General features: G+C 46.8%; 1 protein-coding gene across 3 annotated transcripts in view; it reads left to right on the forward strand.

Annotated features, from left to right (window-relative positions):
* The first annotated feature begins 850 nt into the window (after positions 1-850).
* LOC137625403 (coiled-coil domain-containing protein 102A-like) overlaps positions 851-18,913 on the forward strand; it is a 291,278-nt gene continuing 273,215 nt past the window's right edge. Inside the window, exon 1 of one of the 3 annotated variants that reach the window (XM_068356292.1) lies at positions 851-1,083. In XM_068356292.1, coding sequence (XP_068212393.1) covers positions 1,081-1,083 — 3 coding nt within the window. In that variant the 5' untranslated portion in view covers positions 851-1,080. Of the gene's footprint in view, positions 1,091-18,913 lie in introns of all 3 variants that reach the window. The other 2 variants (XM_068356291.1, XM_068356290.1) reach the window with 2 other exon arrangements.

An 18,913-nucleotide genomic window follows, 5' to 3' on the forward strand; every position in this document is an offset into this window, starting at 1 on the left:
AGAGAGAGAGAGAGAGAGAGAGAGAGAGAGAGAGAGAGAACTCGTAGGAACATTTTCAGAGCAAAATCTTCAACAAACTACCGAAGAGTAAAAGGATTATCCGTCAAAATTTTACAATAGATTGATTAAAACCACTTTAGAAATCCATCTATTTCACTGAATGGTTATCATTGGTGCAGCTATAAGAGTTTTTATAGCAAGTGACATCATATTTCAGGAATTATGTAATTCTTAATAAGTAGGCTACAACCGTCACTGTAATAAGTATGGAATATTATAACTCAAAAGGTATCCGCTGAGTGAAGATATTAAGATGGATATTCAAAGAGAAATCCTGCTGAGAACAAAACGTCCTTCGCTGTGCAGGAGGAACGTTGGACTCCTTCGCATTCTTGAAGGATCCCTCTAATTATGCCTCCCATCAGGCCCCCTCCCTGATACCCACCCTGAGGAGAAACACAGGTAAACTCTACCACCGTCGACAGGTGTAGCAGGATAACTAGGATGGAATGATGTACATTGCAACCTCCATATCCTTCCCTTGCTCTTTAGATATTACTCCTTTGTTTCAATTATTAAAAAATAAAGAGATTTAATCAATTGAATATCATATAATCTTCTTTCATTATTAGTTAACGGGAAACAAAATGCACCGACTTTACCTGGTCTCATAACCGGACAGAAAAATTTGTCCATGTATTGTGAATTCCTGGAGCGTAGACATAGTTTTTATTGAATTATACTAAAGGATATTTATTTTGTTAATAATTTGTGAAACATAGCATTCTTTTCCCCCCAGGCACTGCGAAATTAGATCTGAAATTGCCCACACACTGTCGACACCACCAGTAGATGGCAGAGCGATGTGCCAAATCACCGTGTGATGGATGTACGACTACATAACAATATATTGTTAATTTAGACTAATGAAGAATGTATAAATGTATATTAAAAGTGTATATACATCAGAAATTAGTGTGTTATATTCACTGGAAAGTAATTTTTAAACGAACTTCAGTACGATGTAAGGGGAGATGTGGCACCAGTGTGATTGTTGTGAATACGATGCGATGACAGGCAATGGTAAGTTGTAAGTGTATTTTTGTGTATTTACGACTTTTAATATTATTTTACCACGTGTTGGACACGTGCAAAACATACAATATGTATGTTCAGATAAAATGTGTATCAATATAGGTCAAATATAGGCCTTACACCCAAAAGTAAGGCCGTGGTGTGTTTTGGGTATTCGTATCCTGTGTGTATCTTATTCTGTTTACCTGTAATTAACCTCGATTTAAAAGGAAAAGTTTACGAATTTTGAGGAGAATCTTGTGGAATTTTTGGAATCATGATAACTCGAGCTCAACTAAGTTATTTATGATTGTTGTCGAAATAAATCAACCTATTATATGAGTGAGCCAGGATGCCTTTTGCCCTCAGGCAATTCCTGTTATTTAATATGTAAGGGCAATGTCCCCTGTTGCTATTCCAGGCCCTATCCCCTAGGAATGAATGATTCCAGGCCCTATTCACTGGGATTGAATGTTATTCCAGGCCCTATCTTTTAGGAATGAATGATTCCAGGCCCTATTCACTAGGAATGAATGTTATTCCAGGCCCTATCTTTTAGGAATGAATGATTCCAGACCCTATTCACTGGGATTGAATGTTATTCCAGGCCCTATCTTTTAGGAATGAATTATTCCTGGCCCTATTCACTGGGATTGAATGTTATTCCAGGCCCTATCTTTTAGGAATGAATGATTCCAGGCCCTATTCACTGGGATTGAATGTTATTCCAGGCCCTATTCACTGGGATTGAATGTTATTCCAGGCCCTATCTTTTAGGAATGAATGATTCCAGGCCCTATTCACTGGGATTGAATGTTATTCCAGGCCCTATCTTCTAGGAATGAATGATTCCAGGCCCTATTCACTGGGATTGAATGTTATTCCAGGCCCTATCATTTAGGAATGAATGATTTCAGGCCCTATTCACTGAGATTGAATGTTATTCCAGGCCCTATCTTTTAGGAATGAATGATTCCAGGCCCTATTCACTAGAATTGAATGTTATTCCAGGCCCTATCTTTTAGGAATGAATGATTCCAGGCTCTATTCTCCAGGAATGAATGTTATTCTAGGCCCTATCTTTTAGGAATGAATGATTCCAGCCCCCATTCTCTCAAAATGAATGCTATTCCAGGCTCTTTCCTCTAGGAATGATTAATTCCAGGCCCTATCCTCTTAGAATAAATACTATTCCAGGCCCTATCCTCTAGGAATGATTCATTCTAGGACCTATCCTCTCGGAATACTATTTCAGGTCCTATTCTCTTCAAATGAAAGCTGTTCCAGGCACTGTTCTCTGGGAATGTTTACTACTGAAATGTAAGATAGCCAATGGACTTTTTATTATTCCTACGGGTAGGTAGTTTTGCCTAAACTGGCACTAGTTTCGGTTGTTAAGACTGACTGATGTTAACTAACGATTCACAGAATCGTTTGCTGTGAGTAGTATGACCATGAAGGCTCATGATATTGAAGTTTAATCATTTATGTAATAGATACATTTGAGTTTACCATTTGTAATTGGGACATGCTTGAACTTTGTTATCACTTGTCAATTCAATTTTCTTAATTGGGAAAAATGTTTATCTTTTTCTGAAATATGATATTATGAAGTTAGTTTTACAATATAGGAAATATTATGAGGAGCCTTTGTATATCAGCGGCCAGTTCCTTACGCATTCATTAAAAATGGACATCAACTAACCTAAGCTATCCCCCCTAACCTAACCTACAAGCTGTGTCCTTACCTACTTACCTAACGGGGGGAGTGGTGGCTAACGCACCCTGCAACCTGCAATCCCCATTACACTGCCGTATTGTAAGTTGAACATAATAATACATAAAGGTGGTCGCTATCATACATACACCCATATTATGATTTAGTGTTGCCTTACATGGAGTGAAGTGTTTGGGAAGAGATCACTGGGTTGAGACTTTGTCTTAGGGTAAGCTAAGGATTCAGTGGTCGAAGGGGGCCAGGCGTAGGACCCCAGTAGGTGAGGATACGGCTCTTAGATTAGGTGGGGAAGCTTAGGTTAGGTGGTCTTCTTGTGTTTGGTTCCATTTTAAAATGTTGGTTTTCAATTATAACTTGTTGGAATTTTAATACATGAAAAGTACCTACAAATACACCAAGAACACTTATTTTATTTTCATCATTAGGTATATTGTGCTGTAGTAAATATTTACCTACTTTCTAATTGCCGTCCCGGTCTGTTCCAACCAACTACAAAGTCTCCATCATTTTCAGTGTACTGGGAATTGACTAAAGTCCAGACCATTGTCTCGTAAGTTTGAGTAGATACATTGAAATAATTAAATTGTATTTGTTCCGGCATTTTATGCCCTTTCGCTCATTATAGTGGAGATTATTTCAGCAAAATCTGAAAGTAGCCAAAAGACATTTGAGCGAGGTATAACTACTCATCGCTAATTAGCGGGGGTAGACCAACTACCCCGCTCACACAATCACTGGTGAAAAGCTGTCACTTTTTATTTTACCCTAGTAGTGAGTAGACGTTCCTTCTCTCTCCTGTTAAGCCTTAATAAACTGGGTTTTGACTTTAAAATTTTTCAGGGAGTGGTTATTCTCCCTGTCGGGGTTTGGTGGACGGTGGAATAAGAAGTCTTTGCCTCTTACTCTGTCGTCTCGTTCCCTTCACATTGTCTCTACTGTTTCGACCTCCTTCGTAGGATGAACGAGTAGAACAATGACCAACTGACCCCCAGACCAACCTTAGGTGCAGGCACCAATGTTTCCCCTAACAAAGCAACAGTTGTCTCCGCCAAGGAAGTTTTCCCTGTTGCCGCCTGCTGCAACTCCTGCCTTCCTTGGGGTGGTCGGGTCTCCCCGTTTAAGGAATGGCTCATAAGGGTGCTGCAGTTAGAGGTACAGCAGAGAGCACACCTGCCTCCCCAGGCGTTGATCACGGTCTCCACCTCCAAGTCTATGGGGGGTAGTGCATCGATAGAGTTCTCGTGCCCTTAACTGCAGCACTCTCTGCATCTGCTCACCTTTGTTCCTGCAGCTCCAGCGTAGGAGTGAAGGCAGTTGCAGACTGATTCCACTCAGGGTTACCAGTCGGGAGAGCCCAGAAACTGACTACGGTCACGTTTCATGCAGCTGGTATCGTGAGCATTATCCTTTCACAGGCATTGCCACATATAGTGATGCCTTGTGGTCGTCGTCTCTCCCAGTGACGAGTCTTGTGAGTGAATTATAACTCTTTGGCATTATTACCGCAGATAGGGAAGCAAGTCTCATGAGCAATAGCCCTTCAGGGTTAGTGCTGCATATGGTGATGTCTGCCTACCCCTTGCAGACGCTGCCTCTTACTATTGTGTTCATAGGGCACAACAAAATTCATGAAGTTTTGTGAGGCCAGGCCCTTCGGGGCTCTGGCTGGGGTTTCTTCTCCTTACGGGGAAGTACCTGTTTTTCCTGTTGTGCGTCAGCGCGCATGAAAACCTTTCCCAGCCTTGCTCGCCACAATATAAGCTTGTACCTCCTTCTAGAGCATGTTAGACAACTCGCCAACCTCCTCTAGGAGAGGTGGCTTCTAGAGCATTCAAGACAACTCGCCAACCTCCTCTAGGAGAGGTGGCTTCTAGAGCATTCAAGACAACTCGCCAACCTCCTCTGGGAGAGGTGGCTTCTAGAGCATTCAAGACAACTCGCCAACCTCCTCTAGGAGAGGTGGCTTCTAGAGCATTCAAGACAACTCGCCAACCTCCTCTAGGAGAGCTGGCAAGTGTTTGGTTCTTTTCATGCTTGGGCAAATAAACCATTTCATGTGAGAGAGCGAAACCAGACACCACGTTCTCGCGAGCAAGGCTTTGGGTGAGCTCTAACCTATTCATGCGAGAGAGCAAACCCTGACACTACTTGCGGACGAGGATCTGGGCGAACTCATCCTACTTTTTCATGCGAGTGAGTGAATTTACACTCTGAGCATCGGCGAGGTGAGCGGGTGAGCTCTTTTCACTGATGAGGGTCTGCTCGAGCGCTGACTGCTGGCAGACACCTCTTCCCTATTTTTATTCATGAGAGAGATCCCACCCAGACAATAAGCATTAGAGAGATGAGAGAGTGGGCTCCTCCCGCTGCTAGCAAACACCCCTATGCTTAGGCTCCGGCATGAGCATCTTCAGTTTGGCTTGCCCTCTCGGGCATACGACTGCTAGACCTCGCCAGGGAGGTGGAAACCTACAGCAATAGAGTCCTTATATGTGTGGTTAGGTAACAGAGACCAAAAATTCACGAATACTTGCTGCTCTAGGGTGGGATGATTCCTAATGCTACCAATTCACTGCCCATTGCCTATGCGTGGTTGACTAACATGCTAAGTACTGCCTAATATTCTCTTGACTTGGTTTCTGTCACGGTTTTAGTATTGTGTAAATGAATGAACAAATTTCACTAAGTGAACACTACATGTGCTCATTTGTACATTACATACTGTACATGGCAAGGCTACGATACAGCACAGTAGATTAGTCATCGGGACACTTATAACAACAAGACATTGTTCCTATCTATTACTGTATAACACTCTCTGATACTGTATTATATATTACTTTAAACATAAAACTTACCCGCTGGTTATATAAAAATGGCTATAGTCCCTGGGACGCCCGGCAGAAAATTCAAAATCTCGCGGCTATCGCAGATATGCCAGGTGTATACTAGCGCCCTTGCGGTAGACAGGCCGAACTAATCCAACCAATTCAGACCTTCTCTGCCGCCATACTGGCTAGAACGTTGGAAATTCACTCGCAATTTACTTTGATTTGGATGGTTTATTTGGTGATGTACTTTGTCTTTTTGTTTTGGGCTTTCGCATTAGTGATTTCTATTTCATATTTTCTTGAAATCTTTATTATTTGGGTTTATTTAGTTAGTTTTGACCCTTGTTATTGTTTGGATCTCTCTCGTAACTTTTCAAAATGGCCGACCGCTCCCCTGTATATAGGAAGTGTATTAAAGGTTGTCATACTCGCCTTCCTAAAGCTTCTGTTGATCCACATACAATTTGTGTAAAATGTAGGGGTAAAACTTGTAATTTTGGGGATCGGTGCGAAGAATGTTGTTCTTTAACCGAAAGTGAGTGGTTAGCTTATGAACGCTATACTCAGAAATTAGAGAGAGAGACAGGATTAGACGCAGTTCTTCCCGTTCTGTAGAATTACCTGTATCCGATGTCATTGATCCTATTCCATCCCCTGTAGTGGTAGATCAGGAACCGAAAGAGCCTACGATGAAGGATATGTTGTCCGCCATTCAAGCTCTCGGTGTGAGAGTTGAATCGTTAGCGGCGGACAAAAAGCAAATTATGTCGGAAATTAATTTACTTAAAAGTTGTCGCACAGGCGACCGATCAAGTGTGAAAAGTTCGACTAATGTGTTCAGTGTTGTGGAGGGTGCGTCTTCGCGATTCTGTCATTCGCCTAGCCTAAGACCTCTGTCAAGCTCCCAAACCCATGGGAGAAGTTATGTCGAACGGCGAAAGGGAACGAGAGGCGTCATCAATCGCACAGACGTTTCCTCGAGCGTTCTTGCTGTCAGATCACAGGTCGCTCACCCTCACCACAGGAAAGGTGAGGTTAGTGCTTTATCTCCTTCTTCGGATGAAGGGTCACGTGATGAGGTCTGGCGTCAAGCCTCTAGACCGCTTAAGAGAAAAGCGCATGCAGTGGAACAGCGGCGCGATTCCTCTCTGCAACAGCCAGGCTGTAGTCATTGGGATACACCGGAACGTTTTCGGTACCTTGACGAGTGTTCGCCTGTGAAACGCTCTGACGTGGGTTCCAAAATGGATAGAGGTTTAGTGCATTGAGATGTGGAGCTAATTCCTGGTTTGGGTGTTACGGTTCATGCTCCGCTACTTCCATCGGACTGGGGCTTGTCTCCCGAAAGCGGGGAGCGGTTTGGAAACGATGAGGAAGGCGAATTCGCGTTGGGAGAGGCGTCGCAAATATCGCCTCAAGGTGATCCCAAGTGGTCTATGTTGTTGGGCATGAAGCAGCATCTCTCGTCGCTTATGCAGTCTTATCGGCCTGCTGTTTGCAGTGCGGCTGGGCGTCAGTCTTCCGTTTTAGACCCGTTGTCGCACAGGCGGCCTGTTGTCTCCGGTACTGACGCGTTATCGCACAGACGATCTCCCAGTCGCAGTGTTCAACGGCAGGTTGAGGTGGATGCATCTCGTCAGAGTTCTGCTTCTCAACATCAATCGATCGCGCATACTGCCGATCGTCAGTCTTTCAAACGTGACGACGCTCGTGAAGTAACGGAGCGGGCCGCTAAGCGGCACGACGGAAGTGGGCGCGATACTGAGCGTCAGCGGCAAGCAGATGCTAAGTGTCAGCGTGACGACACACAGCAGTTAACCCATAACGTGGCGGAGCGTCAGCGGCAGGCAGACGTTGCACACCATGACGCGGCGGAGCATCAGCGTCAGCGCCAGCCAGATACTACCCATGACACCACACGTCAGTCTACCCGCGACGGTACTCGGCAGTCAATCCATGACTCCTCACGCCAGCCAATAAATGACGCTACACGTCAGTCGACTGTATTCGCCTCGCGTCAGTTGGATGCTATTTCGCAAACCGATCGTGACAACAAACGCAAGGCTAGTGATTGTCAGACGGATGGGAATATTGAACAGCGCATGCGCGCCCATGTCAGCACGGACGCCCCTGCACAGGAACGCCGCCTCTCTGAGCAAGGCGCAACTGCAGCAGCTGAATTGTCGGAGGAAGATCCGGATGAGTTTTTCTCTTAGGAGGAGCAATTGAATGAGATTTCAGAGGGAGCGGATAAGCCGCCTCAACATTCGGTGGACCTCAAGAAATTAATGCTGGTCTTCACAGAGTTATTCCCAGACCATTTTACTCCTGTTGCTCCGCGTTCTCCTCCTTCGGAATATACTCTCGGTAAAGCAGCAAGGACATCCTTATTCACAAAAACGGTTCTCTCTCGCTCCTCTAAGAGAGCATTGAAATTAATGGGAGTGTGGATGGATTCAAAGAAAGCTCTTGGCAAGATATGTTTCACTTTTCCTCCTGCCAAACTAGCCTCCAAGTCGAGCGTTTGGTATGAGACAGGAGAGGTCTTAGGCTTGGGAGTTCCTGCTTCTGCCCAGGGGGACTTCTCGAGCCTAGTAGACTCTTCTCGTCGTCTAGCCATGAGGAAGACTAGTGTGGTGGTCAATGTCGGAGTTCGACTATCTCTTGAAAGGTATGTTCAGGGCTTTCGAGGTGTTTAATTTTCTGGATTGGTCTCTGGGAGCCGTGGGTAGAAAAGTAGCGGAAATGAAGGGCACTGACACTAGTAAATCTTATCCAATTTATGTCTTGTATGGACAAGGCAGTTAGAGATGGTTCTAACGATATGGCTGCCCTGTTCACTGTAGGAGTCGTGAAGAAGAGGGCAACTTTGTGTTCCTTCCTCTCTGTGGGAGTCACTCCCTGTCAGAGATCAGAGTTGCTTTTTGCTCTGATGTCTTCTGCTCTATTCCCGCAAGATTTACTGAGGGAAGTTGCTGCAGCATTGACTCAGAAGGCTACTCATGGTTTGGCTGCCAAGAGAGCTAGGAAGGTGTTGCCTACATCTTTCCCTTCCCATAGAACAAAGGAAGCTACGTCATTTTCCCAGACTGCTCAGCCCTTTCCTGGTAAGCCTGCCGGGAGAAGTAACTTCAAGCCCGATGGGAAGAAGTCCAAGAAAAGAGGAGCTAAATCCAGTCGAGGCAGAGTGTGACTGTGCTCGCCTTCAAGCAGCAGTGGGACCAGGCTAAATTACTTCTGACAAGCCTGGGAGGTAAGAGGAGCGGACCCTTGGTCCGTTCTTGTTTTAAAGGAAGGATACAAAATCCCATTCTTCTCAAAGCCTCCTTTAGCCACAGATCCTGTGGATCTCTCTCCCAAATACAGGGAAGGACCGAAGAGGCAGGCCATGCTGGAGAAAAGAGCGATAGAGAGGGTGTCGGACTTAGAATCGCCAGGGTTTTACAACCGTTTGTTCCTGGTTACCAAGAGTTCAGGGGAATGGAGACCGGTTCTGGATGTAAGTGCCCTCAACAACTACGTCCAGAATTCGAAGTTCACCATGGAAACTCAGAAAACCGTGCTGGCAGTAGTAAGGAAAGGCGACTGGATGGTATCATTGGACCTCCAGGACGCTTATTTTCATGTCCCAATACATCCGAGTTGCAGACGTTACCTGAGGTTCGTGTACGGGAAGGAGGTCTTCCAGTTCCGGGCCTTATGTTTCGGTCTCTGCACAGCCCCTCTGGTATTCACGAAGATCATGCTGAATGTGGCGCGCATGCTGCACTCAAGAGGCATCAGGGCCTCCCTGTACTTGGACGATTGGCTCATAAGAGCTCCCTCGGCTGATCGCTGTTTGAAGGATCATCAGCTGACATTGAATTTGGCAAAAGAATTGGGACTCCTAGTGAGTTCAAAGAAGTCACAGCTGACTCCATCCCAGAAGATTCTTTATTTGGGGATGGAGATTCAGAGTCAGGTTTTTCAGGCTTTTCCATCTCCTGCAAGAATTCAGTCAGCACTCCTAAGGCTTTGTGCCTTTATGAAGAAGGACGTCAGTTCGGTGAGAGAGGGGATGAGCCTTCTGGGGACCCTCTCATCACTGGAAAAGTTTGTGTCTCTGGGGAGGCTGCACCTACGTTCCCTTCAGTTTCATCTCGATGCTCATTGGAAGAAAGGGGACAGTCTCGACAGGGAGAGTATTCCCATTACGAATACCATCAGAACACACCTTCAGTGGTGGAACAACGTTCACAGACTCCAGGAGGGCTTCTCGTTGGAGCAAAAGAGCCCAAACCTCGTGTTGTGTTCCGACGCCTCAAACTCGGGGGTGGGGAGCAACCTTATGGAAAAAAGAGATCTCAGGTCTGTGGACAAAAGAGTAAGAGATTCTTCATATCAATCAAAAGGAGCTTTTAGCAGTGCACTTAGCCCTCAAGGGCTTCGAGAATCTAGTCCTAGGCAAGGTGGTTCAGATCAATGCGGACAGCACCACGGCCCTGGCGTATATAGCAAAGCAAGGGGGGACTCACTCGAAGTGTCTTTACGACTTGGCGAGATCTCTTCTCGTATGGCCGAAGGAAAGGAGGATTATTTTATTGACACGATTTATTCAGGGGGTCAAGAACGTGAGTGTGGACAGACTCAGCAGGAGGGACCAAGTTCTCCCCACAGAGTGGACGTTACACCTAGACGTTTGCAAAAAGCTGTGGCGGTTATGGGGTCGTCCCCTCATAGATCTGTTTGCAACCTTGAAGACAAAAAGGCTGGAGACGTACTGCTCCACAGTTCCGGATCTCGAGGCGACTCGCATAGACGCGTTCTTGTTAGATTGGTCACACATGGATGTGTACGCGTTCCCACCCTTCAAGATCCTGTACAAGGTGGTACAGAAGTTCGTGTCTCACGAGGAGACCAGGATGACTGTAGTTGCTCCTTTCTGGCTGTCAAGAAGCTGGTTTCCAGAGGTACTGGAGTGGATGGTAGATGTCCCAAGAAGCCTTCCCTTAAGACCAGATCTTCTCAGACAACCTCACTTGGCAAGAAACCATCTAAACCTCCAAGCTCTACGTCTGACTGCCTTCAGACTATCGAAAAACTCGCAAGATCTAGAGGATTTTCGAAGGAGGCAGCCAAGGCTATTGCAAGAGCAAGGAGGACTTCTACCATCAAGGTGTATCAGTCCAAGTGGGAGGTATTCAGAGAATGGTGTGGAGCTAACTCGGTTTCATCTTCCAGTACCTCTATGACACAGATTGCCGATTTTTTCTTAGTTCTTAGAACTAAGCATAACTTTTCTGCCTCGACTATCAAGGGGTACAGAAGTATGCTGGCAACTGTTTTCAGGCATAGGGATTTGGATCTCTCCAACAATAAAGACCTACAAGATCTTTTGAAACTTCTAAAAGATGTCATCAGGAATCATGTGCTTGGAATTTGGATGTAGTTCTTAGATTCCTCATGAGTGGCAGATTTGAGCCTTTGCTCTCGGCCTCTTTTGAAGATTTGACCTTGAAGACCCTTTTCTTGGTTAGCTTAGCGACAGCTAAAAGAGTCAGTGAGATTCATGCTTTGAGCAAGAACATTGGTTTCAGAGACGGGAAAGCCATATGTTCCTTGCAGCTTGGTTTTCTGGCCAAGAATGAGGGTGCTCTGTCCTGTTAGGGCACTAAGAGTCTATTTGGACAGAACAAGGAGTTTGAGAGGCAGCTCGGAGGCTCTCTGGTGTGCAGTTAAGAAGCCTTTGCTACCTATGTCGAAGAACGCTCTATCCTTTTTCATAAGGCTCTTGATTAGAGAAGCTCACTCCCAGTGTGGTGAGGCAGCTCTTAGACTGCTTAAGGTGAAGACACATGAAGTTAGAGCAGTAGCTACTTCGGTGGCTTTTAAACAAAATCGTTCTCTGCAAAGCATAATGGATACAACTTTTTGGAGAAGTAATTCTGTATTCGCATCCCATTATTTGAAACGTGTCCAGACTCTTTATGAGGACTGCTATATAACCAGCGGGTAAGTTTTATGTTTAAAAATGATTTTTTTATGAATAGAACTTACCTGGCAGTTATATATACATAGCTAATAATCTCTATTTCGGCAGAATTTTTCTAAACTAGGCAACCGCCTTGTGGTGGTTGGGTGGTAACACCCGTTAAAGGGTGGTAGGAGGAATCATTCCCGTTTTCTGTTCTTCAGTTCATCTCTGCCGTCCGGATCGACAACACGTTGGTCCGTCATTAAGAGTTTTTCTTCGCTTTCCCTGCTCGGTGTACCAGTCTGCTTTTTTGGTGAAGTACTCTGATTTGGGGTTTTGGCGATCGTGTATTTTGACGATGATAATCCTGCCGACGCTGCGGGAGATTACAAAGTTCTCTCTCGCTCCCTTCTTGAACTTTTTGCAGAGGAATTCCAACCTGCTGCCCCTCAGTCTCCTCAGTCCCAATTTAACAGAAAGAAGGCCAAGAAACAGTCGGCCTTCATCAAGATGAAGCTGTCTATCTCCGCAAAGAAGGCTCTCACGAAGATTGATGACTGGATGAAGGAGCGGAGACAAACAGTTAAGACTTCCTTCTCGTTTCCACCAGCTCGTCTTGCTTCAAGAGCGGGTATGTGGTATGCAACTGGAGAACCTTTGGGTCTGGTAGTGCCTTCCTCCTCCAAGGGTGACTTCTCTGGTTTAGTGGACTCTGCTAGAAGGCATGCTCTCAACTCAGCCAAGGTCATGTGGTCGATGTCAGAGCTGGATCATCTCGTCAAAGGTATTTTTAGAGCCTTTGAGGTTTTTAGTGTCCTAGACTGGTTGCTTGGGACTCTCGCAAGGAAAACTGACCAGATGGAAGGATCTAGGGACCTTACCAGTATTATGTCCTGTATGGATAAGGCCCTCAGAGATGGGGCGAATGAGTTGGCGGCGCTGTTCTCAGCTGGGGTCCTAAAGAAGAGAGCTCTGCTTTGCTCTTTTGCTTCTAGGTCTGTTACCACTGCACAAAAGTCTGAGCTTCTTTACGCCCCCCTCTCTCAACATCTTTTTCCCGAGTCCCTGGTTAATGACATTACGCTTTCTCTGGCCCAAAAAGCCACCCAAGACCTTTTATCTCGTTCTGCTCGTAAGCCCTTGGCAGCCCCTCCTTCGTCTTTGAAACGGGAGGAAAGGAGATTCCAGCAGCCCTTTCGGGGCAGGACTACTTCAAGACCAGATTTTAGAGGGAGAAGGCAAGAATCAGGACCAAGATCTACCAGGGGTTCTTTCAGACCTCGCTCCAGAAAATGAAGTTCGTCTCCTCCAGACAGTAGGCGCAAGACTGTCAGGTTTTTGGCAGTCTTGGTCCCTCTCAGTCATCAAGGAAGGATACAAGATCCTTTCTGAAAAAAACCTCCTCTCGCAGATGCTCCGCTGGCCTTAGTAGCCCGGTACTCAGATCCGGGGAAACAGAAGGCCCTAATAGACCTTGTCGATCAAATGCTAGACAAGGGGGCGATAGAACCGGTTCTGGATCTATCCTCCCCAGGCTTTTACAATCGCCTATTTCTGGTCCCCAAGAACTCGGGCGGATGGAGACCCGTCATGGATGTCCGCGCTCTCAACGTATTTGAGGAGAAGACAAAGTTCTCCATGGAGACGACTCAGTCGGTGCTGGCGTCAGTACGTCCAGGGGACTGGATGGTGTCCCTCGACTTGCAGGACGCATATTTCCATGTCTCCATCCATCCGACTTCGAGGAAGTACCTGAGATTTGTAATGCAGGGCAAGTGCTTCCAATTCAGAGCTCTTTGCTTCGGTCTCAGCACGGCTCCTCAAGTCTTCACCAGGATAATGGCGAATGTGTCAGGTTGGCTGCATCAGGAGGGGATAAGGATATCCTTCTATCTGGACGATTGGCTGATTCGTTCACGATCGAGGGAGAAATGTCTGGAGGATTTACGGAAGACTTTTATGATGGCTCAAGATCTAGGCCTGGTCATCAACAGGGAGAAGTCTCAGATCAGATTGAATCAGACTATTCTCTATTTGGGGATAGTTCTGAATTCATTTCTTTTTCGGGCTTCTCCCTCTCAGGAAAGACAGACCAAGTGTCTCGTAAAAGTCAGAACTTTCCTGGACAAGAAGAGATGCACAGCGAAGGAGTGGATGAGTTTGCTGGGGACTCTATCCTCCCTTGAACAGTTTGTCTGTCTGGGGAGACTCCACCTAAGGCCTCTTCAGCACTTTCTTTTGACGACGTGGAACAGAAAGATGCAGGAAGACTCCTTTTCCTTCCCCATTCCAACAGAAGTCAAGACTCTTCTGAAGTGGTGGCTGGACCCAACCTTGTTAGGAGAAGGGATCTCCTTACACAAGAAGAACCCAGACCTAGTGTTGTTTTCAGACGCATCAGAGTCAGGCTGGGGGGCAACACTAGGAAGCAAGGAGGTCTCAGGCTATTGGGAAGGAATTCAGCTGGGATGGCACATCAACAACGAGCTGATGGCCATTTTTCTGGGGCTAAAGGCCTTCAAGGAATTGGTGTCTGGGAAGATTGTGGAGGTCAACTCAGACAACACCACAGCTCTTGCTTACATCAGGAAGCAAGGAGGGACTCACTCTCTGTCTCTCTTCGAGACAGCAAGAGAGCTCCTTCTTTGGGTGAAGGAGAACAGGATAAACCTGCTGACGAGGTTTGTTCAGGGACAGAAGAATGTGAGGGCGGACATGCTCAGCAGGAAAGGGCAGGTCCTTCCCACAGAATGGACCCTCAACCAACAGGTCTGTCAGAGTCTCTGGAGGCTGTGGGGGAGACCCCTCATCGATCTTTTCGCCTCCAACTTATCCAAGAGGATCCCCATCTATTGCTCCCTAGTTCCGGACAAGGAGGCAATAGCAGTAGACGCCTTTTTGATGGATTGGACGGGGATGGACACATATGCTTTTCCCCCGTTCAAGATCATCAATCTGGTAGTCAGGAAATTCGCCCTCCTAGATTCGGGACGGATGATCCTGATAGCTCCGTTCTGGCCGATGAGGGAATGGTTCACGGAGGTGGTGGACTTGTTGATGGACTTTCCAAGAAGCCTCCCTGCAAGTCCAAATCTGCTCAGACAACCCCACTTCGAGAGATATCATCAAAACCCCCTCGCTCTCAATCTGACTGCCTTCAGACTATCGAGAAGCTCGTCAGATCGAGAGGCTTTTCAGCACAAGCTGCGAAAGCTATCGCCAGAGCGAGGAGGGTCTCTTCGCAGAGGGTCTACCAGTCCAAGTGGGAGACTTTTAGAGCTTGGTGTAGGAAGCACAAGATTTTCTCATCCACTACCTCTGTGAGCCAGATTGCGAATTTCTTGTTGTACCTCAGGCAGGACGCTAAGCTAGCTGTGTCCACTATCAAGGGGTACAAAAGTATGCTCTCTTCCGTCTGTCGGCATAGAAGCTTGGACTTGTCTCGCGATAAGGACTTACATGACCTCTTGATGTCTTTTGAGACGACCAAGCAGACCCAGTTAAAGCCCCCTTCTTGGAACCTTGATGTGGTTCTTAGATTTCTGTGCACCAAGAGATTTGAGCCCATCTCACAGGCTCCCCTTAGGGAGGTTACCAAGAAGACCCTCTTTCTTTTGGCCTTAGCAACAGCTAAAAGAGTTAGTGAAGTCCATGCAATTGAAAAACAGGTAGGCTTCAATCTGAATGGGGCAGTTTGTGCCTTGAGATTAGACTTTCTCGCTAAGAACGAGAACCCTTCTAAGCCCTGGCCGAGGACCTTTGAGGTTCCTAACTTGACCAACCTAGTGGGTCAAGAGCAAGAGAGGCTTCTCTGTCCAGTACGAGCCCTCAAGACCTACTTGTCTCGCACGAAAAGTGTGAGAGGCTCTTCTAGCTCCCTGTGGTGTTCTGTGAAAGATCCTCAGAAGCTCCTTTCCAAGAACGCTTTGTCCTTTTTCCTGAGGGAAGTGATAAGAGAAGCTCATCTCTTGTGTGAGAAGGAACACTTCGGACGTTTAAAAGTGCAAGCTCACGAAGTGAGGGCCATTGCGACCTCGCTTGCTTACCGCAAGAACATGTCGCTCCGTCAAATTATGGATGCGACATTCTGGAGGAGCAACTCTGTGTTCGCCTCTCATTACCTCGGAGAGGTGAGGGTGGATTATGAGAAATGTTATACCTTGGGCCCATACGTAGCTACGGCTTCTGTATTAGGCAAAGGAGTTACTACCTCCCCTCAACCTTAGTTTTGTTTACTTGTGCATAGGTTGGTGTATTTTTATTGGTTGTCTGAGGACTTCGACTTGTGTACAGTCACCTCAGTCTAGTTAGATAATTTTTATCTACTTTGCAAATGTTAGGTGGTTGGTTTGGTAAGGTTGCAGTTTTTATTTTGGGCAATAGGTAGTCCTGAAGTCTAGTCAGATTGTTGGTCTCACCCCGTTGACAGACTCGATTGAGTGTTTTCAGCACTGCAGGTCACATCCTGGCTGACACTCCTAAGGGAAAGCGACTCAAGAGGCAGGAACCTTTGAAGTCAGCTACCTTAGCCGGTAAGGAATCAAGGTGTTTATTTATCCTACAGCTTTTTTGGTTGTTTCCCCAACGATGTATACTGTCTATCACCCTCCTCCAAGTGTGTTAATCAGCTACAGTATGTATATATAACTGCCAGGTAAGTTCTATTCATAAAAATGGAGTTTTTATGATAAAACAAAGTTTTGTGAATACTTACCTGGCAGTTATATATACATTCGAAGGCCCACCCACCTCCCCTCAGGAGACAGGTCGGGCATAGTTGAACTGAAGAACAGAAAACGGGAATGATTCTTCCTACCACCCTTTAACGGGTGTTACCACCCAACCACCACAAGGCGGTTGCCTAGTTTAGAAAAATTTTGCCGAAATAGAGATTATTAGCTATGTATATATAACTGCCAGGTAAGTATTCACAAAACTTTGTTTTATCATAAAAACTCCATGTTCCGGAACCGAAATACAAACCACGCTATTTACATAGGGTATTACTTTCGGCGTAGCTGAAATGGCAAGCCATTAGATTTTTAACGAGGGTTAACTACCCCCGTGCTAGTTAGCATGGGGTAGGGGAGGGGTAGCTAGCTACCCCTCCCCCCTCACACACTGGTGAACTGACTCACTTCGCTTTTGGCTCGGACGACGAACGGATGTCTCTGTTCCCGTCCTCGCATGGCAGCCATTTATTGTTTTGTCTTTACTTAATTACTTACTTTTCTTGTACTCATATATATGTAAACATATTTTTCAATATTAATCTTACCCGGTGATCTTGTAGCTGCAGCTCTGCTGCCCGACAGAAAAAACCTACGGGCGGGATACGCCAGCGATCGCTATACAGGTGGGGGTGTACAACAACAGCGCCATCTGTCGAGTAGGTACTCAAGTACTTCTTGTCAACAAAGAACCAATTTTCTCTCTGTCGTGCCACCGGCAAGACCTACTTGATACGCTGTTGTTTCTGGAGTTGATTTTCACGCTATTTGGTGAAGTATTCTCTCTAGTTTTTAGCTTTCGCTGTACAGAAGTTATCATCAATACTTTATCACTTTCATTGATTAGATTTTGGATTATTTGTTGACGACTTGGATAGATTTTGGATTTCCCCCTTTGACTAATTCAAGATGTCTGACCCTACTCAAGTCCCCAAGTACAGGCAGTGTAGCGCTAGGGACTGTTCTAGGCGTCTTCCGAAGGCCTCTATAGATCCTCACACCGTTTGTTCCAATTGTAGGGGTAAAGCCTGTCAATTGGAAGATCGATGTGAGGAATGCGCTGGGCTTTCGGAATTCGATTTTCAAGAATTCCTCAAGAATGCACGTAGGCTAGAGAAGGATAGGATCAGGAGGAGTTCGTCTCGCTCTTTAGATTTTTCCTCTCCCCATGCCCCACAACCTATTCCTTCCCCTGTAGTGGTTACACCCGACCCTCCTACTAGCTCTCATCAACCTTCGATGGCGGATATGATGCGTGCCATTCAGGCTCTTGGTGACAGAGTTGAGTCATTAGCGAATGACCGTAATCAACTCCTGGCTGACGTCAGGGAGTTGAAGGAGAAAAGTGCAGTGGGAAGTGTAGTGAGTGCAAGTGCAGTGAAAAGTGTCAGTGTTACACATGAGGGTGCGTCTGTTCGTGCCTGTCGTCCTCCCAGTCCGGGACCTCTTGCAAGCTCCCAAGCCCAGGGGAGAAGCAATGTCATACGACCAAAGGGTTCGACAGGCCTTGATCAGCGTACAGACGTACCCTCAGTGGTTGAGGACGTATCTTGCAGAGATCGTCCCACCCACAAACAGACGAGTGAGCCCATTCATTCCTCGTCTGCGGAAGAAGTTTCTCGTCAGAAACGCTGGACCAAGGTCTCACGACCTCTCAAGCGCAAGGTCCCTTCCGAGCGAGTCCATCGGCCCAGGTGTAGCCACTGGGTCAGTTCGGACTCGCCGCAGTCTTCCGAAGACTGCACACCTCCCAAGAGAGGTAGAGTGGTTCCGCAGCAGGCAATCACTCCGTCTGTTGCCGCAGCAACTGCTGTAGACCCTAAGTGGTCTTTGCTGCAGTCTATGCAGACTCAGCTAGCTTCCTTCATGCAGGAGTATCGTGCTGAGAAGGTTGACGCTACACCCGTTAACCTACAACCTGCCACGGTTGTGCGCTCAGCTGACACTGCGGCTGCCTGCTCCCTCACTCCGGCTGTGAGAGCTCCACCACCGATGCGCAGTCGACCCTGCCAGACGCATGTTGACGTTAGCCGACGTGCGGCACACTCCGTTGACATGCGTGAGCTACCGCATCAGCAGTGGGAAGGTGCAGTCAAGCTGCCGTGTTTTGACGCGATGCGGCAGTCTCCGCAACCCACGGCAGTCTCCACCACGCACCACCACTCCGCTTTGGTTGTTGCCAGCTCTCAGACTGACCAGCAGCGGCATGATGTTGGATCCAGTGCAGCTACGCATGCACCCGTGCTGCCGGATTCAGCCGTTCAGCTTTCTTCTCCTCCTTTGCCGCTTCCTCCTCAGCATTCGGATGAAGGAATCTCTGATGACGACGAAGCTGCGGATTTGGACGATCAACACTCCGACATAGATGAACCCAAGACTACGCCTCCCTCCTTAGACTTTAGGAAAGTCCTTGCCCTGTTTAAGGAGTTGTATCCGGACCAGTTTGTGTCTGCAGCTCCACGCTCTCCTCCCTCTGAGTTCGCTTTAGGCATGCAGTCAGCAGCTCCTGCCTTTACGAAGCTCGTACTCGCTCGCTCGTCCAAGAGAGCTTTAAGGGTACTGGGAGAGTGGCTGCAGACCAAGAAGC

This window comes from Palaemon carinicauda, chromosome 32, assembly GCF_036898095.1.
Source record: "Palaemon carinicauda isolate YSFRI2023 chromosome 32, ASM3689809v2, whole genome shotgun sequence".
NCBI classification, from domain to species: Eukaryota; Metazoa; Arthropoda; class Malacostraca; order Decapoda; family Palaemonidae; genus Palaemon; species Palaemon carinicauda.